The following is a 23,068-nucleotide window of genomic DNA, read 5'->3' as shown; positions in this document are numbered from 1 at the left end:
AAAAATCAAAGAAGGTTTCACAGCTTCCTTTGCAGCCTATTTCAGCATGCATGATCTTTTCTAATGGTATTTTTTTATTCTATAGTACAAATCAATTATTAGTTCCTATGTTGAAATTCACTTTGAAAAATATAAGCCCATTATTAGGTGTAAGGGATGATTAATACCAGTAACAATAGCAACTTTGCAACTAGGGAAGCAATGATATGTAACTGAGCAAATACAAATAACCTGCCTCCACCTTAGGAGCACTCCTTGGTAATCTGGCAATGGCAAAATCAGATTCTACCATGGCTCAAGTGACAAGAGAGTTGCTGTTTCTGAAGCAAAGTGCACACACTGTATTTTATATATAGTAGTCCAATTCTTAATAATTATGACTAACATGCATTTTTTTTATGCCCCATTAAAACCATATGGGCAACATGAAAGGAAGGAATATGTCTTTTATCTCTCGATTCCTGGTGCTTAGCACAGTACTGGGTGTCAGGCCTCCGAGCCAAAGCTAAGCCATCATATCCCCTGTGACCTGCATGTACACACCCAGATGGCTCCTTCCTGCCTTAACTGATGACATTCCACCACAAAAGAAGTGAAAATGGCCTGTTCCTGCCTTAACTGATGACATTACCTTGTGAAATTCCTTTTCCTGGCTCATCCTGGCTCAAAAGCTCCCCCACTGAGCACCTTGTGATCCCCCCACTCCTGCCCGCCAGAGAACCACCCCCTTTAACTGTAATTTTCCTTTACCTACCCAAATCCTGTAAAACAGCCCCACCCCATCTCCCTTGGCTGACTCTCTTTTCGGACTCAGCCCGCCATCACCCAGGTGATTGAAAAGCTTTATTGCTCACACAAAGCCTGTTTGGTGGTCTCTTTACATGGACGCACATGACATTTTAGTGCCGTGACTCGGATCAGGGGACCTCCCTTGGGAGATCAATACCCCGTCCTCCTGCTCTTTGCTCCGTGAGAAAGATCCACCTACAATCTCAGGTCCTCAGACCCACCAGCCCAAGGAACATCTCACCAATTTTAAATTCCATAAGGGGCCTCTTTTTATTCTGTTCTCCAGCCTCTCTTACTATCCCTCAACCTCTTTTTCCTTTCAATCTTGGCGCCACACTTCAATCTCTCCTTTCTCTTAATTTCAGTTCCTTTCCTTTTCTGGTAGAGACAAAGGCGATGCCTTTTATCCATGGACCCAAAACTCCGGCGCCGGTCACGGACTCGGGAAGACAGTCTTCTCTTGGTGTTTAATCACGCGGGGACGTCTGCCTGATTATTCACTCATGTTTCAGAGGTGTCTGACCACGAAGGGATGCCTGCCTTGGTCCTTCATCCTTAGCGGCAAGTACTGCTTTTCTGGCGGGGGTGAGGTTGGGGTTGGGGGCGGGGGGTAGGGTCAAGAACCACAGACCCCTTCTCTCCCTGTCTCTACCCCTTCTCTGCTTTTCTAGGGGGCAAGAACCTCCTGACCCCTTCTCTGCTTTTCTGGGGGTTAAGAACCCCCAACCCCTTATCTCCACGTCTCTACCCCTTTCCCACTTTTCTGGGGGGCAAGAAACTCCCAATCCCTTATCTCTGTGCCCCAACCCCTTATCTCTGCATCCTGACCCCTTTCCCGCTTTTCTGGAGGGCAAGAACCCCCCAACCCCTTCTCTCCATGTCTCTACTCTCTCTTTTCTCTGGGCTTGCCTCCTTCACTATGGGCAACCTTCCATTCTCCATTCCTCCTTCTTCTCCCTTAGCCTGTGTTCTTAAGAACTTAAAACTTCTTCAACTCACACCTGACCTAAAACCTAAATGCCGTATTTTCTTCTACAATGCCGCTTGACCCCAATACAAACTCGACAGTAGTTCCAAATAGCCAGAAAACAGCACTTTCGATTTTTCCATCCTACAAGATCTAAATAATTCTTGTCATAAAATAGGCAAACGGTCTGAGGTGCCTGACATCCAGGCATTCTTTTACACATCGGTCCCTCCCTAGTCTCTGTTTCCAAAGCAACTCGTCCCAAATCTTCCTTCTTTCCCTCCCACCTGTCCCCTCAGTCTCAACCCCAAGCATAGCTGAGGTTTTCTAATCTTCCTTTTCTATAGACCCATCTGACCTCTCCCCTCCTCACCAGGCTGAACTAGGTCCCAATTTTTCCTCAGCGTCCGCTCCCCTACCCTATAATCTTTTTATCACCTCCCCTCCTCACACCCGGTCTGTCTTACAGTTTCGTTCTGTGACTAGCCCTCCCGCACCTGCCCAGCAATTTCCTCTTAAAAAGGTGGCTGGAGTTAAAGACATAGTCAAGGTTAATGCTCCTTTTTCTTTATCCAACCTCTCCCAAATCAGTTAGCATTTAGGCTCTTTTTCATCAAATATGAAAAACCCAGCACAGTTCATGACTCCTTTGGCAGCAACCCTGAGACACTTTACAGCCCTAGACCCTAAAAGGTCAAAAGGCCGTCTTATTCTCCATATACATTTTATTACCTAATCCACTCCCAACATTAAATAAAACCCCCAAAATTAAATTCTGGCCCTCAAACCCCACCACAGGATTTAATTAACCTCGCCTTCAAGCTGTACAATAATAAAGTAGAGGCAGCCAAGTAGCAATGTATTTCTGAGTAGCAATTCCTTGCCTCCACTATGAGAGAAACCCCAGCCACATCTCCAGTGCACAAGAACTTCCAAATGCCTGAACCACAGCAGCCAGGCATTCCTCTAGGACCGCCTCCCCCAGAAACTTGCTTCAAGTGCTGGAAATCTGGAAACTAGGCCAAGGAATGTCCGCAGCCCAGGATTCTTCCTAAGCCGTGTCCCATCTGTGTGGGACCCCACTGAAAAATGGGACTGTTCAACTCACCTGGCAGCCACTTCCAGAGCTCCTGGAACTTTGACCCAAGGCTCTGACTGACTCCTTTCCAGATCTTCTTGGCTTAGTGACTGAAGACTGATGCTGCCCGATTGCCTTGGAAGCCCCCTGGACCATCACGGACACCGAGCTTCAGGTAACTCTCACAGTGGTGGGTAAGTCCGTACCCTTCTTAATCAGAATGGAGGCTACCAACTCCACATTATCTTCTTTTCAAAGGCCTGTTTCCCTTGCCTCCATAACTGTTGTGGGTATTGACGGTCAGGCTTCTAAACCTCTTAAAACTCCCCTACTCTGGTAGACAACATTATTTTATGCAATGTTTTTTAGTTATCCCCACCTGCCCAGCTCCCTTATTAGGATGAGACATTTTAACTAAATTATCTGCTTCCCTGACTGTTCCTGGACTATAGCCACACCTCACTGCCACCCTTTTCCCCAGTTCAAAGCCTCCTTCACATCCTCCCTTTGTATCTCCCCACCTTAAACCACAAGTATAGGACACCTCTACTCCCTCCTTGGCGACCGATCATGCACCCCTTACATCCCATTAAAACCTAATCACTCTTACCCTGCTCAACCCCAGTATCCCATCCTGCAGCACGCTTTAAAAGGACTAAAGCCCATTATCCCTCGCCTGTTACAGCATGGCCTTTTAAAGCCTATAAACTCTCTACAATTCCCCAATTTTACCTGTCCTAAAACCAGACAAGGCTTACAGGTTATTTCAAGATCTGTGCCTTATCAACCAAATTGTCCTGCCTATCCACCCCGTGGTGCCAAAGCCATATACTCTCCTATCCTCAATACCTCCCTCCACAACCCATTATTCTGCTCTGGATCTCAAACATACTTTCCTTACTATTCCTTTGCACTCTTCATCCCAGCCTCTCTTCACTTTCACTTTGACTGACCTTGACACCCATCAGGTGCAGCAAATTACCTGGGCTATACTGCCGCAAGGCTTCACGGACAGCCCCCATTACTTCAGTCAAGCCCAAATTTCTTCCTCATCTGTTACCTGTCTCAGCATAATTCTCTTACAAACACACGTGCTTTCCCTGCTGATTGTGTCTGGCTAATCTCCTAAACTCCAATCCCTTCTACAAAACAACAACTCCTTTCCTTCCTAGGCATGGTTAGTGTGGTCAGAATTCTTACACAAGAGCCGGGACCGTGTCCTGTACCCTTTCTGTCCAAACAACTTGACCTTACTGTTTTAGCCGAGCCCTCATGTCTGCTTGCAGCAGCTGCCACTGCTTTAATACCGTTTGAGGCCCTACAAATCACAAACTATGCTCAATTCACTCTCTACAGTTCTCATCACTTCCAAAATCTATTTTCTTTCCCCCACTATCGCTCAAGACAACACTTATGCTGATAAGGTAGCTAAAAAGCAGCCATCAAGAGGCATCAGATATCATCGCTCAGGACAATGCTTACATTACGTTAGCTAAAAAATGAGCTAGCATTCCAACTTCTATCCCTCACAGCAGTTTTCCTCCTTCACACTGGTCACTCCCACCTACTCCCCCGCTGAAACTTCCACCTATCAATCTCTTCCCACACAAGGCAAATTGTTCTTAGACCAAGGAAAATATCTCCTTCCAGCCTCACAGGCCCATTCTATTCTGTCGTCATTTCATAACCTCTTCCATTGAGGTTACAAGCCGCTAGCTTGTCTCTTAGAACCTCTCATTTCCTTTCCATCCTAGAAATCTATCCTCAAGGAAATCACTTCTCAGTATTCCATCTGCTATTCTACTACTCCCCAGGAATTTCTCAGGCCCCCTCCCTTCCCTACACATCAAGCTCAGGGATTTGCCCCCTCCCAGGATGGGCAAATTGACTTTACTCACATGCCTCGAGTCAGGAAACTAAAATACTTCTTGGTCTGGGTGGACACTTTCACTAGGTAGGTAGTGGCCTTTCCTTCAGGGTCTGAGAAGGCCACCACAGCCATTTCTTCCCTTCTGTCAGACATAATTCCTCGGTTTGGCCTTCCCACCTCTATACAGTCTGATAGCAGACCGGCCTTTATTAGACAAATCACCCAAGCAGTTTCTCAGGCTCTTTGTATTCAGTGAAACCTTTATGTCCTTTACCGTCCTCAATGTTTAGGAAAGGTAGAACAGACTAATGGTCTTTTAAAAACACACCACACCAAGCTCAGTCACCAACTTTAAAAGGACTAGACAATACTTTTACCACTTTCCCTTCTCAGAATTCAGGCCTGTCCTCGGAATGCTACAGGTTCCAGCCCATTCGAGCTCCTGTGTGGACGCTCCTTTTTATTAGGTCCCAGCCTCATTCCAGACACCAGACCAACTTGGACTGCACCCGAAACACTTAAGAGTCTAAAAACTCAGCAACCAAGCAAGTAATTACACTGACCCCCCTTAGGCTCTCTCTAATTAGATGTCCTAGGTCCTCCCGATTCTTAGTCCTTTAATACCTATCTTTTTCCTTCTCTTATTCAGAGCTTGTGTCTTCTGTTTAGTTTTTCAATTCATACAAAACCGCATCCAGACCATCACCAATCATTGTATATGACAAATGTTCCTTCTAACAACCCCACAATATTGCCTCTTACCACAAAATCTTCCTTCAGCTTAATCTCTTCCACTCTAGGTTTTCACGCTGCCCCTAATCCCACTTGAAGCAGCTCTAAGAAACATCGCCCATTCTCTCTCCATACCACCCCCCAAAAATTTTCACCACCCCAACACTTCAACACTATTTTGTTTTATTTTTCTTATTAATATAAGAAGACAGGAATGTCAGGCCTCTGAGTCAAAGTTAAGCCATCATATCCCCTGTGAACTGCACATACACACCCAGATGGCCTTATAAACCCAGATGGCATGTACACACCCAGATGTTCCTGCCTTAACTGATGACATTCCACCACAAAAGAAGTGAAAATGGCCTGTTCCTGCCTTAACTGATAACATTACCTTGTGAAATTCCTTTTCCTGGCTCATCCTGGCTCAAAAGCTCCCCCACTGAGCACCTTGTGACCCCCCACCCCTGCCTGCCAGAGAACCACCCCCTTTGACTGTAATTTTCCTTTCATATCCAAATCCTGTAAAACAGCCCCACCCCTATCTCCGTTGGCTGACTCTCTTTTCGGACTCAGCCTGCCTGCACCCAGGTGATTAAAAAGCTTTATTGCTCACACAAAGTCTGTTTGGTGGTCTCTTCACATGGATGCTCATGACACTGGGAAACACAGCAGGTAGGCATCCAAGAAGTTTTTGGTTGTAAAGTTGTTGAATGAGGCAGTCAGGGAAGATGCCATTATTTCCACTGAGTAAGTGAGGAAGATGGATTTGAGAAAGGCTGACTAGCATGAAGGCTCACCACTGTAAATGACAGAACTAGACCCCAGATCAGCTGAAATTTTCTGTTACACAAGCCCACTGCCTGACAAGGGGTGGTGATATTACAACAGTTCAAAAGTTACCTGTTTAACTCCAATTGTGTCAGATCCAGAAAGGCTGAGCCCATAAAGTCATCTTGTAGTCCAAAATCATAGTCAAATACCTGAGAAGCCAAAGAGAAAAAGCCTTGTTATAAATATGTCCAATATAAGCTTTATGTGATAATGTCTTGGTCATAAAATGTTGGTTGTCTGCGTCACCAAAAGCATACTAATATTTATTTTTTAAAATAATTGTTTTTATACTTTGGAATATTAGAGTCTCACAAAATACTTAAAGAAAATTACATTTTATTTTTTACTTAATATTACTGATTGATTATATCAAATAGAACTTTAAGGTAGATGTAACAATCAAATAAAATATAATAAATCTTCAAAAATGTGGGAAGAAGTATATAATTCAACAAGTATGTCTTTCATATTGGGCTATGATTGATGAGAATATGATTCCAATATCTTTATATTTTTAGGCCATTAAAGATACATTTTGTGATATAGGACAATGCCACTTTAAACATACAAATAAGTAAAAGACACTACGATTAATGTACTTTATAAAGTTTTACTAAGGTTAAGTTAAAATAAAGTTTTATTGTCACAAACAATTACTGGGGGATAATACGAATATGACTAACAACAAAAAAACTAAAATGAAAGGAAAAGAAAGAGATAATGCACTTCTTCCTTTTGTCAATACTCTCTATCCAGTATCTTCTCTATGTCTTGTGTGGTTCTTATTCACTCTGTGGTAAGTAAGACAGACAATGTCTCTGACCTCTTGGATTCTACATGGAGGGTCTGAGACGGCCTATAAACACCTAAATACAGTTCAGTTATAAGTGCCATGGAGCAAATAAATGTCTAAGAGGTGTGTGGGGAGCTGCTATTTTAGATGAGGAGACCAGGAACTCCTCTCTGAGGAAGGATATTTGTGTAGACACCCAAATAATGGGAAGGAGTATGCTATGCTAGTATGAGCAAGAGCCCTCCAGCTGAAGGAAATGGCAAGCCCAGGAGAGGGACTGAAGTGTTTCACACATCAGTTGTGATCAGCAAGAAACGAGTGGGGTTGAAGTAAATGGAGAGAGACAGAGAATGGAAGGATGCTGGAGGGATAGTTCAGAGCTAGACAAGTTAGGGCCATTTCCAAAGGATGCTAAGTGAATGGGAACTGGCTAACTTCCATTCATCTATTAATTTTGTCACTCGTTCATTCCCTCAGCCAATACTAAGTACTTATTATGTGCCAGGCAATATGCTAGCAACTGAGTAAACAGTGGTAAGCATAACTGCCATTCTCAATGCTTACAGTTTAGTGAGGGAGACAGACATTAAACAAGGAAGTGCATGGGTGATACACAGTTACAAATTCTGATAAGTGCTTTAAGGAAAAGAAGAGAGAATGAAAAGAAAGTGAGGAAGTAAGGAAGGAAGATCAGGGAAACCCTTCACAATGAAAAAAAAAAATGCTACCAGATGAAATGTAGAGCTGTCACTTCTTGACCTTTTCAGACAGAAAACATTTGTATTGAACACTGGAGTAATTGAGCATAACCAGATAAATCTGCTCTTGAATGGATGACCCAGGCCTTTGGCTGCTCCAGAATGTGAGAATCCATGAAGCTGAATCGATAGCCCTGCACTCCTATGCTCAATTCTTGGCACAACAGTTAGGAAGCTCAAAGCAGAGCAGCCCTGAATCAGTTGCTGGGTTTTTGTTGCTGTTGTTGTTGTTATTTCTTCCGTATTACAGGTGTACTTCAATTTAAGAAAACTTAATATGTAAAAAATTGATACTTAAATAAAAAGATAAATACTTTGCGTTACAAAAGGATTCTTAGATTTGAAGAGTCACATGGGGATTTATTTAAGTAATAAGCTCCCCTAATGCCTTTTAAATTATTCAATTTGCAGTCATTTGATTTACATACAACCTTTCAAGACTGCATTTATTGTAGAAAGCTCAGCACTCCTGCAATAAATATTCTCCTTGATCAATTACACTTCTGAGCATTAGTCATCTGCTCAGTGGCATAGCACATGCATGTATTGCACATCTTAGGCAACTGACATCTCTGTATTTGCAAGTGGCTGCAGCAGTGTATTTTACAACATACAATTTACACCAAAACACTGGAGAAATTTCTCTTGTGGAATCTTATCTAATCATATCACCCTTAGGCTTAAAGTCTTGGGAGAGAAAATGGGTGGCATATAATCAGTGAGATCACCTGAGGTTCACCCACACATATGAGGTGGAGAGCTGTGAATCCAGTGAATTTATTAGTGCAGACAGCCCAACTGGGCGATTCAACATCCAACGTCTTTTCACTCTCATAGTGAGAGTCTTTCCTATTATCCGACTGCTAGATGTGTACTTTAGCTCTCAATTCCTATTAATCTGCAAAGGCATACACATGGGAAGAAAAGGAAACACTAGAATCCATGCATTAATGAAATTATTAGCTATGCTACTTGGTTCCAAGCTCTACATACTATTTATTTGTCAGAGGGAGCATTGCTCTAGGTGAGCTTCAGAAATACAGAGCATAGGAGAGATATAAAATAGGAAAAGGTACTCCCACTGCACTAACAACAAGCACAGTTAATGCTTATTAATGTTTATTCAATATTTACTAGGCACAACCCAGTTAACAAGGTATTGTTGTTTCTATTTTTCAGATAATGAATCCAACGCTGAAAAAGCACATGTTGTTTTCTCCCCAAATCCTAGGGTTAGTAAGACACAATATTCAAATCTTGTTGTATCAAGTATCATAAACAGAGTGTGTTTAAATTTCACAAATATATCTTAGGGACTGAAATTAAAACATGAATGAATTAGATGAGATTCTTTCTTTCATGGAGCCTTCACACCATTAGTTGGAAACATTAGATAGCAGGTAGAAGTTGCTTGGGACTTGGTAACATCTTCTGCATTCTCAAGTGAGTTTAGAACAATAAATATTTAATTTTAAACAACAAATTCACCTTACTGTTTACGGAAAATCCATTGGGAAGTGCACCAGTTAAAATGCTTTGGCTTTTGTTTTTAATAGAAAACTCAACTGGCTTCAATTTCTAGCTCAAATGACTGAGGAAATGTCTATAGGTAATTATGGCTTCTGGGAAGTTTTAATTTGGCAGTTCAAAATGATTCATGCATTTATTAATACATTTATTTGAAAAATATTTGGTGAGCACCCACAATGTTCCAGGTACTGTTCTAGGCATTTGAAATACAGCAGTGATCAAAACAGTGAGTCTTTGATTTCTTAGAGCTTACATATGGGGTGGTGAGAGATAGGCAATAAAGAAATACATATGCCAAGTAATAGTGATAAGTGCTAAGGAGAAAATTATTTCAGAGTACTAGAGTGATGGGAACTACTATTTATACACGATGTTCAGAAAGGACAATCAGAGTGGAAGGTATTTCCCCATGATGGGAAAAGTGTGTTTCATAATGAGGGAATAGGAAAGTGCATTCCGTGAAGAGGAAAGTGTCTTCCACAAGGAGGGAACAGGAAATAGAAAGGCACTGAGGAAACTGGCCAGGGGTCAGTGAGGCTGAAAGTAGTAAGCAAGAGAAGAGTACTGGAACATTAGTTCAGGCTTAGGCCATGGAGCCTACTAACATATTTTAAAGTCTGGGAGAAGGATCCAGAGAGGAGACTGAGAAGCAACAGCTACTGAGGGAGCAGGAAGACCAGGAGAGTGGTATCCTGAAAACAAACTGAAGAAAGAATGTTAAGATAGAGGAAGTAGTTAACTATATCAAAGGTAAATGATATAGCCTAATCCTATTTCTGCCTCTCCAGTTCTCATCAGAGCTTCCTCATCATTACTGCCTCAATAGCTCCCCTAGGATCCTAATGAACCCTAGTTTGGGTTCTCTGTTAGGGGTATTAGTTGTGGATTTTCCCAACATATATCCCTTTTTACCTTTTCTATGGGCTCCCAATTTTTCTCTTTGAAGATCCATATGGTTCAATAGACACTGACTTCACCATTGCCTTTAAAAATAAAGGCAACCTTTGCTAGCCATTAAGCCACTTCCATATCTTTGGCCAGTAAATAGGCATGTGATATGAGCTGGCCCATCTGGAATGGATTCAGTACTTTGCTGGGAATGTTGGGACAAAGCAGCTCACACTTCCCCACTAGACTTGAATAAAGAAGCATGCCACTCTGGACCTCCTGACAGTTGTTTCCATTTAAATGTCCAGAAAAGTGGCTCCCTACCTGTGCCTCACAATAACCTATTGAGGTGTTTTAAAAATACAGAAGCTTGGACTCTACTTTGGAGGTCCTGAATCAGAGTCTTAGCAAGTGAAACTTGTACCTCTAGATTCTTTAAACCTTTATGAATAACTCTGGTGTACAACCAGGGATGAGAATCATTGGTATATGACATTTTTAAAGTGCCCTTATAAGCTACTGACAAATAATTTTGGACAGGACAGTAATGTGGTCCTTAACTTAAACAGAGCTTAGAGTAACATTTTCAACTTTAACTCTTAAGCTTGGATAGAAATGAATCATTAAAAAGTCAGAAAACAACAGGTGCTGGAGAGGATGTGGAGAAATAGGAACACTTTTACACTGTTGGTGGGACTGTAAACTAGTTCAACCATTGTGGAAGACAGTGTGGTGATTCCTCAAGGATCTAGAACTAGAAATACCATTTGACCCAGCCATCCCATTACTGGGTATATACCCAAAGGAGTATAAGTCATGCTGCTATAAAGACACATGAACATGTATGTTTATTGCAGCACTATTCACAATGGCAAAGACTTGGAATCAACTCAAATGTCCATCAATGACAGACTGGATTAAGAAAATTTGGCACATATACACCATGGAATACTATACAGCCATAAAAAAGGATGAGTTCGTGTCCTTTGTAGGGACATGGATGCAGCTGGAAACCATCATTCTCAGCAAACTATCGCAAGAACAGAAAACCAAACACTGCATGTTCTCTCGCATAGGTGGGAATTGAACAATGAGAACACTTGGACACAGTAAGGGGAACATCACACACCGGGGCCTGTTGTGGGGTGGAAGGGGGGGGGGATAGCATTAGGAGATATACCTAATGTAAATGACGAGTTAATGGGTGCAGCACATCAACATGGCACATGTATACATATATAACAAAACTGCACATTGTGCACATGTACCCTAGAACATAAAGTATAATAATAAAAAAAAATAAAAGAAATGAATTATTTAAGGAAATGTCCAATTTGTTAAAATGACCATCTTAGACACAGTTATGTGGTCCCATACAATTATTTTTCTAATCTATCAAAATGTTTCTATTTTTTAGAAGAGTGCTCCCAATTAATACTCCAATCTCCAACTCATGATTAGGCCAAACAAACAACAATTTACATAAATAGATTCCCCTTTATGTTACTTTTATCTCTTCTACTGTAATTCTGGTGTTCACTGTGAACCTGGGATAATAATGTCAATGAAATAACAATGGAGAATTTGAATTCAACTGAAATGGGTGTCAAATTTATCCTATTAGATGTGTGTTAGAGCATCACTGTGAATACAGGGCAGACTAAAGTGGCTCCTGTCTCAATTAAAAGCACTGCATTTTAACTCCAAGCTTCTATTCTTACCTTATTATATATAGGTTGTATAGCTATTTCTCCAACCCTTGTTCTCACCTGCACAGAATATGTTCTTTTCATTCAAATTAAAAGTTACACAAATTCCAACCAATTGCAAAGAATATTTTTATTTTGTGTAGTTTTTTTTTTTTAATGACAGTTCCAAGATTTTTTAAAAATACAATGTTTTTACTAGAAAAGGTACAAGCACTTCAACTTGAATGCACTTTTATAACTTTGGCTCAGAATTGAATTTTGTTTTCCTTGGCAATTTTTACATTGATAGAAATCAGATTACAGGCTACTGATGGACTCTTCTTTTCCCTGTAACTATAGATAGGAGGGTTGTATACTTAATGTGTTCTAATTATCTAGTTCACAGATGCATTTCATACTCTCAGTCACTACAGCATTGATTAGTCCCTAAAAAATCTTTTGGGCAAGTAAGTAATAATCTGTTGTGGAGGATGTGGGCATCATATCAGAACTCAGTCAAACACACAGGCCTGCACAGAGACAATAAAAATGATGCAATTTTTATGAAATTCTAATGACTTCAAATATTATTTCCACCAAGGTACCTTATTTGATTCTTCCTTCAAGATTAGGCAAAAAATGGAACACAAATAATGGAAAAAATAAAGCAAAAAGTTAGAGATTTTCTTCCAAGAAAAGCCGTAGGCATTTTACAGAAAATGAAAATCAACTGAAAAAAATAGGAAAGCATTTAAAAAGTATATTTAATACTTTTAAAATATTATAAAGTATTGCATATAATAAAGTAACATCATTTTATATGTGTACTAGTGTCTCAGAGACTTGTATGTTTCCTATTTAACTTGTCTTTCTTATATAGAAATGTAAAAAATAACAATGTAGAAATGTAAGTAAAAGTATTAAAATATTTTAAAATGACTGTGTATTCTCTTCTGTATGGTAGAAGTTAAATTGTGGCTACATAATCTTATATATTGAAAGCTCAAAGTGATTTGAAAAAAAGTTCAACAACCTTTGGGCTTTCTTTCTTAGCTTCTTTACTCATACTGTGTCATTAGCCAAGCCTTCTGACCTGCATACAGTGTTGCTGTCTTCATTTACAGCATATGTACATTTATAGTATATGTATGTGTACTGTATATATGTAGACTATATATATACAGTATATGTATAGATACATGCATATATACACCTATACTGTATATTTATACATATAAATACATATGTGTATATTCTTGTTCTCAAGTCAAGACCATTTCTGCCACAATTTACACAATTTTGGCCTGGTGCAGTGGCTCGCGCCTGTAATCCCAGCACTTTGGGAGGCCAAGGTGGGCGGATCACGAGGTCAGGAGATCGAGATCATCCTGGCTAACACGGTGAAACTCCTTCTCTACTAAAAAATACAAAAAAATAGCCAGGCATGGTGGCAGGTGCCTGTAGTTCCAGCTACTCAGGAGGCTGAGGCAGGAGAATGGCGTGAACCCAGGAGATGGAGCTTGCAGTGAGCCAAGATTGTGCCACTGCACTCCAGCCTGGGCGACAGAGCGAGACTCTGTCAAAAAAAAAAAAAAAGTATGAATTTATGGGGTGCAAGTGTAGTTGTGTTCCATGTGTAGACTGTGCATAGCAGTCAAGTCAGGATTTTCAGGGTATCCATCATCTGAGTAACATACACTGTACCCATTAAGGAATTTTTCATCATCTAGCCCCTTGCTACCCGCTCATCCTTCCAAGTCCACTGTTTATCATTCCACTGTCTATGTCCATGTGTGCACATTATGTAGCTCCCACTTATAAGTCAGAACACCACCATTCTTTTTTTGTATACTTCAGTTTTTTGTCTATTTCTTTTTGAGCCTAGTAAGATATTTCTTTTGAAAAATGCATTTTGACATTTGGATTTCTACATAGATGAATACTTATTCTTGAGCACAAGAGAATAACAAAAGCACCTGACCAATATCTACCATAATTTGGGGAAGTTCATATGTAACCCTTTCAAAGACAGGACAGCCACATGGTTCTTTCATGGAGTAATATCCCACTAATGAAAGATAGATCCAAAGTAGAAGTAATTAAAAATAAACTTCTTTCTTTTCATGATTTTGCACTTCAGCAACATTAATGAGATCCAAACAGCCTGTTGCTGTCCTTATTAACACCTGCTTTCTTTCCTGACCATTTTCTTCATAACTGCCATTGCTCTAACTCATGTCTCCTGATCCCCCACATCCCCACCCAAGAAATAATACTTCCTTCATGGGCCACTTGTCTTTTCCTTATTCCTTTTTCATTGCCTATCTCAGCTCTTTATTACAAAGATAACTCCTTTTTTTTCTCATGTGGATATTTCTTTCTCTCTAGAAGTGAGGAGCAGCGAAGAAACATCTCTGACCGTAAAGGTCTTCCCTTTTGTGGGAGAAGGGTTGGCTATGCACACTCTCATATTAACATTATGGTGTCATCCCATATTATGTAGTTAAAGACAGTTCAATAATACTATTTATGGCCGGGCACGGTGGCTCATGCCTGTAATCCCAGCACTTTGGGAGGCCAAGGCATGCAGATCACTTGAGGTCAGGAGTTCAAGACCAGCCTGGCCAGCATGGTGAAATGCTGTCTCTACTAAAATTACAAAAACTAGGCATGGTGGTGAGTACCTGTAATCCCAGCTACTGAGGAGGCTGAGGCAAGGGAATGGCTTGAACCCGGGAGATGGAGGTTGCAGTGAGCCAAGATTGTGCCACTGTACTCCCGCCTGGGTGACAGTGAGACTCTCTCTCTCAAAAAAAAAAAAAAAAAAAAAAAAAAGCTATTTAATAGATTTTCTTTAGCCAATGTCCAATGGAGACAATTTATTATGCAAGTGTGTGTCTATTTTCCCTCTAATGACTTATAGAAAATTATTAACTGTATACTTAGGAGATTCTCTTTCCAACCTTCTTATAAACTATCCTCTCATAATTTCAGTAACAACTTGATTATTTCTTGTTCCTTTCTGTGGAGGAAAGAAACAACTAGAGGCAATACAATGATGATATGAGGGGAAGAAGTATGCCTAGTGATTGCTGAAAGATGAGATTTCTGGCTCATGTGCCAGTAGTGACAACTTAGGGAAAAGGGTGGGATATGTGCTGTTATGGTAAAAGTAGAAAAAGGTCTGGTCACTGAATGAACAGTCAGAGCCTAGGAGCAAAAAAGAATGTAAGCACCTAGAGATACGAATTAAAGAAAAGCTGGGCATGAAAATAAAATAAGGAATAGGGCTCAGAATAGGAACTAGGTTGCAATTCCTCAAGTTCTTCTCTTTCTTTTAATCACAACAAATGAGAGGAAAGTCTCCCTACCCCCACCCCCCATTTTTGGTAATCTAATAGAGATAGGAATTTTTCTCCCCCATCACCTCCACCCTTCTCATGTTCCAAGTAAAGCATTTTGCTTGCAACCAGAAATGGCAGATCTTAAATAATACAACTTGTAAACAGAAAGACTGGGTTCTGTGTAAACTCTCCTTTCTGTTAGCTTATATGGAAACTTATTTTCATATGCTCCCAAAGTGCACTAAATCAGTTGGCAATACCAAGCACAAGGGATATACTTCATAATCTTTCTAAACGACTGTCAAGAGAACTGTCCTGGGGAAAAATGCCCCTGCTAGCTCCTCCTTCCCTCTATCTCACTTCTATCATATTATCAATAGATTAGAGTGGTGAATAGCAGAACACATCTCTGGTGAAAACTCTCATCATGATAAGACCATGATAAGAAACATGATAAAACCCAGTAAATAGGGATTTTCACATCAGTTTCTATCAGAAAAAAAACAAATAAATGTCTCACCTTTATATACAATGGCTCCCTAAGATGATCAACCAGAATGCAAGCTTTTTCTTCCCACACAGGGTTGAGGTTCTTGTGTATTATCTTACTTCTAAAAACTTCTTTTCCTCCAATTTTAAACTTCACATATGGATCACTCGTCCCTGTTAAATAGATACAGATTGATCCATGTTAATCATGCCTTGGTTTGAAAGCAAGAGAACCACTCAATGAAACAACAAAAAAGTAGTTAAAGGAAGAAAAGTTAAATGAAAATTATCTATGGAAAAATAAGAGTTAAGTGTTTTCTTATGAATTTTTTATTATATATTGAAGTGATAAATAATAATAATAATTACTATTATTGTTATTTTATCTTCTGATCTTAATCCTGTAACCTTGTCCTGGTAGTTAAAAACAGTCTATTCCAGCAATCCCACTAGTGGGCATGTACCCAAAGGAAAAGAAATCATTTTATCAAAAAGACAGCTGACTCAGATGTTTATCACAGCACTTTTCACAATAGCAAAGTCATGGAATCAACAGACCATCGGGTTAAAATCTGATATATATATATATGCATGCCATGGAATACTACTCAGCCATGAGAAAGAAATCATGTCTTTAGCAGCAACATGGATGGAACTGGAGGCCATTACTCTAAGTGAAATGACTCAGAGAAAGAAAGTCAAAAACTGCATGTTCTCTTTTACAAGTGGGAGCTAAACAATTGGTACACATGAAGACAAAGAATGGAAAAATAGGCATTGGAGATTCCAAAAGGTAGGAGGATGGGAGAGGGATGAAAGATGAAACACCACCTATTTGGTACAATGTATATGACTTGAGTGATGGGTATTCTAAAAGCCCAGACTTTACCACTATGCAGTACATCCATATAACACAACTGCACTTGTCTCCCAAAATCTATTTTTTAAAATCACACTCTATTGCATGTTGAATGTGTAAATTTAATTAAAGTTATAAATCATAGAGATTGATATTTCTCTTGATATCATCTGGTCAACTATAAAAGATGTTTAATAATCTTCGCTGATTTAAATAGTTTTAAAAACATATATATGCTGCTAAAAGTTTATACTAGTCTAATGGGCTTAGGAAAAGATGCGTCTTAAAGTGGGCTTCACTTCATCCTTGGTCCCATATTTTTTCTTACTCAGAATTTTCAATTTTAGAATGTTAGGAAGGGGCGGAGGTCTCAGAGAAAGACATCAGGAGAAAGGGAACACATGTTTAATCAGTGAGCTGGATTCTTTGTATTATCCTTTGACACCTTCTAAACTCCCTATAATGACAAAGAAAATCAGTGTTGATTCCCAGGCAAGATAGCCAAATAGGAACAGCTCCAGTCTGCAGCTCCCAGTGAGACCAATTCAGAAGGCAGGTGATTTCTGCATTTCCAAGTGAGGTACCTGGTACATCTCAGTGGGACTGATTAGACAGTGGGTGCAGCCCACAGAGGGTGAGCAGAAGCAGGGTGGGGCATCATCGCCTCACCCAGGAAGCTCAAGGGTTCAGGGAACTCCTTCCCATAGCCCTGGAAAGCCATGAGGGACCATGCCATGAGGGACTGTGCTGTCTGGCCCAGGTACTATGCTTTTCCCATGGTCTTTATAACCCACAGAGCAGGAAATTCCCTCAGTTGCCTATGCCACAAGGCCTCCGGTTTCAAGCACAAAACCGGGCAGCCATTTGGGAAGACACCGAGCTAGCTGCAGGAGTTTTTTTATCCATACCCCAGTGGCACCTGGCATGCCAGCAAGACTGTTCACTCCCCTGGTAAGGGGGCTAAAGCCAGGTTGCCAAGTGGTCTTGCTCAGTGGATCCCACCCCTCTGGAGCCCAGAGAGCTAAGATCTACTGCCTTGAAATTCTCACTGCTAGCACAGCAGTCTGAAGTCAACCTGGGAGGCACAGCTTGGTGGGGGGAGGGGCATCCACCATTACTGAGGCTTGGGTAAGCTGTTGTCCCCTCACAGTGTAAACAAAGATGCAGAAAGTTCGGACTGGGCAGAGCCAACTGCAGCTCAGCAGAGCCACTGTAGCCAGACTGCCTCTCTACATTCCTCCTCTCTGTGTGGGGCATCTCTAAAAGAAAGGCATCAGCCTCAATCAGGGGTTTAGAGATAAAACTCGCATCTCTCTGGGACAGGGCACCTGTGGGAAGGGGCGGCTGTGGGTGCAGCTTCAGCAGACGTAAACGTTCCTACCTGCTGGCTCTGAAGAGAGCAGCAAATCTCCCAGCACAGAGCTCAAGCTATCCTAAGGGACAGTCTGCCTTGTCAAGTGGGTCCCTGAGCCCCGTGCTTCCTGACAGGGAGACACCTCCCAGCAGGGGTCAACAGACACCTCATACAGGAGAGCTCTGGCTGGTATCTGGCGGGTGCCCCTCTGGGATGAAGCTTCCAAAGGAAGGAGCAGGCAGCAATCTTTGCTGTTCTGCAGCCTCTGCTGATGATACCCAGGCAAACAGAGTCTGGAGTGGATTCCCCAGGAAACTCCAGTTGAATTGCAGAAGAGGGGCCTGACTGTTTTAGAAGAAAACTAACAAACAGAAATGAATAGCATCAACATCAACAAAAAGGACGACCATGGAAAATTCCATCCAAAGGTCATCAACAGCAAAGACCAAAGGTAGATAAATCCACAAAGATGAGGGAAAAAAAAAAAAAAAACCGCAAAAAGACTGAAAATTCCAAAAAACCAGAATGTCTCTTCTCCTCCAAAGGATCACAACTCCTTGCCAGCAAGGGAACAAAACTAGATGGAGAATGAGTTTGACGAATTGAGAGAAGTAGGCTTCAAAAGGTGGGTAATAACAAACTCCTCTGAGCTAAAGTTGCATGTGGGAACTCAATGCAAGAAACTAAGAACCTTTATAAAAGGTTAGAGGAACTACTAAACAGAATAACCAGTTCAGAGAAGAACATAAATGACCTGATGGAGCTAAAAAACACAGCATGAGAACTTCATGAAACATATACTAATATCAATAGCCAAACCGATCAAGCAGAAGAAAGGATATCAGAGATTGAAGATCAACTTAATGAAATAAAGAGTGAAGACAAAATTACAGAAAAAAGAACGAAAAGGAATGAACAAAGCCTCTAAGAAATATGGGACTCTGTGAAGAGACTAAACCTATGTTTGATTGGTGTACCTGAAAGTGACAGGGAGAATGGAGCCAAGTTGGAAAACACACTTCAGGATATTATCCAGGAGAACTTCCCCAACCTAGCAAGACAGGCCAACATTCAAATTCAGGAAATACAGAGAACACTGCAAAGATACTCCTCGAGAAGAGCAACCCCAAGACACATAATCATCAGATTCACCAAGGTTGAAATGAAAGAAAAAATGTTAAGGGCAACCAGAGAGAAAGGTCAGGCGGCCTACAAAGGGAAACCCATCAGACTAACACTGGATCTCCCTGCAGAAATCCTACAAGCCAGAAGAGACTGGGGGCCAATATTCAACATTCTTAAAGAAAATAATTTTCAACCCAGAATAAAAAGCACTAAATACGGAAAGGAAAAACCGGTATCAGCCTCCGCAAAAACAAACCGAGATGTAAAGACTATTGACACTATGAAGAAACTGCATCAACTAATAGATGAAATAACCAGCTAGCATCATAATGACAGGATCAAATTCACACATAATAATATTAACCTGAAATGTAAATAGGCTAAATGCCCCAATTAAAAGGCACAGACTAACAAATTGGATAAAGAGTCAAGACCCATTGGTGTATTCAGGAGATGCATCTTATGTGCAAAGACACACACAGGCTCAAAATAAAGAGATGGAAGAAGATTTACCAAGAAAATGGGGGGAAAAAAGCAGGGGCTGCAATCCTAATCTCTGACAAAACAGATTTTAAACCAATGAAGATTAAAAAAAAGAGAAAGAAGGGCATTACACAATGGTAAACAGATCAATGCAACAAGAAAAGCTAACTATCCTCAATAATATAGGCACCCAATACAGGAGCACCCAGATTCATAAAGCAAGTTCTTAGAGACATACAAAGAGACTTAGACTCCCACACAATAATAGTGGCAGACTTTTACACCCCACTGTCAATATTAGACAGATCAACAAGACAGAAAATTAACAAGGATATTCAGGACTTGAACTCAGCTCTAGACCAAGCAGACCTAATAGACATCTACAGAACTCTCCACCTCAAATCATCAGAATATACATCATTCTCAGCACCACATAGCATTTCTTCTGAAATCAACCACATAATTGTAAGTAAAACACTCCTCAGCAAACGCAAAAGAACAGAAATCATAACAAACAGTCTCTTAGACCACAGTGCAATCAAATTAGAACTCAGGATTCGGAAACTCACTCAAAACTGCACAACTACATGGAAACTGAACAACTTGCTCCTGAATGACTACTGGGTAAATAACAAAATTAGGGCAGAAATAAATAAGTTCTTTGAAACAATGAGAACAAAGACATAATATAACAGAATATCTGGGATGCAGCTAAAGCAGTGTTTAGGGGGAAATTTATAGTACTAAATGCCCACAGGAGAAAGCTGGAAAGATCTAAAATTGACACCCTAACATCACAATTAAAAGAGCTAGAGAGGCAAGAGCAAACAAATTCAAAAGCTAGCAGAAGACAGGAAATAACTAAGACCAGAGCAGAATTGAAGGAGATAGAGACATAAAAAAAATCAATGAATCCAGGATCTGGTCTTTGAACAGATTAACAAAACAGACCGCTAGCCAGGCTAATAAAGAAGAAAAGAGAGAAGAATCAAATAGACGCAATAAAAAATGATAAAAGCAATATCACCACTGATATCCCACAGAAATACAAACTACCATCAGAGAATACTATAAACATCTCTATGCAAATAAATTAGAAAATCTAGAAGAAATGGATAAATTCCTGGACACATATGCCCTCCCAAGACTAAACCAAGAAGAAATTGAATCCCTGAATAGACCAATAACAAGTTCTGAAATTGAGGCAGTAATTAATAGCCTACCAAAGAAAGAAAGTCCAGGACCAGATGGATTCACAGCCGAATTCTACCAGAGGTACAAAGAGGAGCTGGTACCATTCCTTCTGAAACTATTCCAAACAACAGAAAAAGAGGGAATCCTCCCTAACTCATTTTATGAGGCCAGCATCATCCTGATACCAAAACCTGGCAGAGACACAACAAAAAAGGGAAATTTCGGGCCAATCTCCCTGATGAACATCGATGTGAAAATCCTCAGTAAACTGCTGGCAAACCAAATCCAGCAGCACATTAAAAAGCTTATCCACCACGATCAAGTCGGCTTCATCCCTGGGATGCAAGGCTGGTTCAACAGACACAAATCAATAAACATAATCCATCACATAAACAGAACCAATGAAAAAACACTACATGATTATCTCAATAGATGCAGAAAAGGCCTTCAATAAAATCCAACACCCCCTCATGCTAAAAACACTCAATAAACTAGGTATTGATGGAATGTATTTCAAAATAAGAGCTACTTATGAGAAACCCACAACCAATATCATACTGAATGGGCAAAAGCCGGAAGCATTCCATTTGAAAACTGGTACAAGACAAGGATGCCCTCTTCCACCACTCCTATTCAATACAGTACTGAAAGTTCTGGCCAGGGCAATTAGGCAAGAGAGAGAAATAACGATATTCAAATAGGAAGAGATGAAGTCAAATGATCAGTTTGCAGATGACACGACTGTATATTTAGAAAACCCCGTTGTCTCAGCCCAAAACTCCCTAAGTTGATATGCAACTTCAGCAAAGTCTCAGCATACAAAATCAACGTGCAAAAATCACAAGCATTCCTATACACCAATAATAAACAAACAGAGCACCAAATCATGAGTGAATTCCCATTAACAATAGCTACAAAGAGAATACAATACCTAGGAATATAACTTACAAGGGATGTGAAGGGCATCTTCAAAGAGAACTACAAACCACTGGTCAAGGAAATAAGAGAGGTCACAAACAAATGGAAAAACATTCCACGTTCATGAATAGGAAGAATTAATATCATGAAAATGGCCATACTGCCCAAAGTAATTTACAGATACAATGCTGTTCCCATCAAGCTACCATTGACTTTCTTCAGAGAATTAGAAAAAACGACTTTAAATTTTATATGGAACCAAAAAAGAGCTGGTGTAGCCAAAACAATCCTAAGCAAAAAGAACAAAACTGGAGGCAACATGCTACCAGACTTCAAACTATACCACAAGGCTACAGTAACCAAAACAGCATGGTACTGATACCAAAACATATATAGACCACTGAAACAGGACAGAGGCCTCTGAAATAACACCACATATCTACAACCATCTGATCCTTGACAAACCTGACAAAAACAAGCAGTGGGGAAAGGATTCCCTATTTAATAAATGGTGTTGGGAAAACTGACTAGCTATATGCAGAAAATTGAAACTGGACCCCTTCCTTACACCTTATACAAAAATTAACTCAAGATGGATTAAAGATGTAAATGTAAGACCAAAAACTATAAAAACCCTAGAAGAAAGCCTAAGCAATACCATTCAGGACATACGCATGGGCAAAGACTTCATGACTAAAACACCAAAAGCAATGGCAACAAAAGCCAAAATTGACAAATGGGATCTAATTAAGTTAAGGAGCCTCTGCACAGCAAAAGAAACTATCATCAGAGTAAACAGGCAACCTACAGAATGGGAGAAAATTTTTGTAATCTATCCATGTGACAAAGGACTAATGTTCAGACTCTACAAGGAACTTAAACAAATGTAAGAGAAAAAACAAACAACCCCATCAAAAAGTGGGCAAAGGATATGAACACTTTTCAAAAGAAGACATTTATGTGGCCAACAAACATATGAAAAAAGGTTCATCATCACTGGTCATTAGAGAAATGCAAATCAAAACCCCGAGATACCATCTCATGACCGTTAGAATGGCGATCATTAAAAAGTCAGGAAACAACAGATGCTGGAGAGGATGTGGAGAAATAGGAATGTATTTACACTGGTGGTGGGATTGTAAATTAGTTCAACCATTGTGGGGAAGACAGTGTGGTGATTCCTCAACAATCTAGAACTAGAAATACCATTTGATCCAGCAATCCCATTACTGGGTATATACCCTAAGGATTATAAATCATTCTACTATAAAGACACTTGCACACATATGTTTACTGTGGCACTATTCACAATAGCAAAGATTTGGAACCAACCCAAATGTCCATCAATGATAGACTGGATAAAGAAAATATTGCC

At 40.3% G+C, this 23,068-nt stretch overlaps 1 protein-coding gene across 3 annotated transcripts in view; it reads right to left on the bottom strand.

The window, feature by feature from the left end:
• MCTP1 (multiple C2 and transmembrane domain containing 1) overlaps positions 1 to 23,068 on the bottom strand; it is a 606,741-nt gene that overhangs the window by 239,980 nt on the left and 343,693 nt on the right. For all 3 annotated transcript variants that reach the window (XM_010380609.2, XM_010380611.2, XM_030927232.1), the window contains exons 3-4: positions 15,792 to 15,934; positions 6,340 to 6,419 (exon numbers count right to left, since the gene is read on the bottom strand). In XM_010380609.2, the coding sequence (XP_010378911.2) occupies positions 6,340 to 6,419; positions 15,792 to 15,934 (223 nt within the window). The remainder of the gene's footprint in view (positions 1 to 6,339; positions 6,420 to 15,791; positions 15,935 to 23,068) is intronic.

This window comes from Rhinopithecus roxellana, chromosome 3, assembly GCF_007565055.1.
Source record: "Rhinopithecus roxellana isolate Shanxi Qingling chromosome 3, ASM756505v1, whole genome shotgun sequence".
NCBI lineage: Eukaryota > Metazoa > Chordata > Mammalia > Primates > Cercopithecidae > Rhinopithecus > Rhinopithecus roxellana.
Note: the sequence above shows the minus strand (reverse complement) of the source record. Positions and strands in the feature narration are given on the sequence as shown.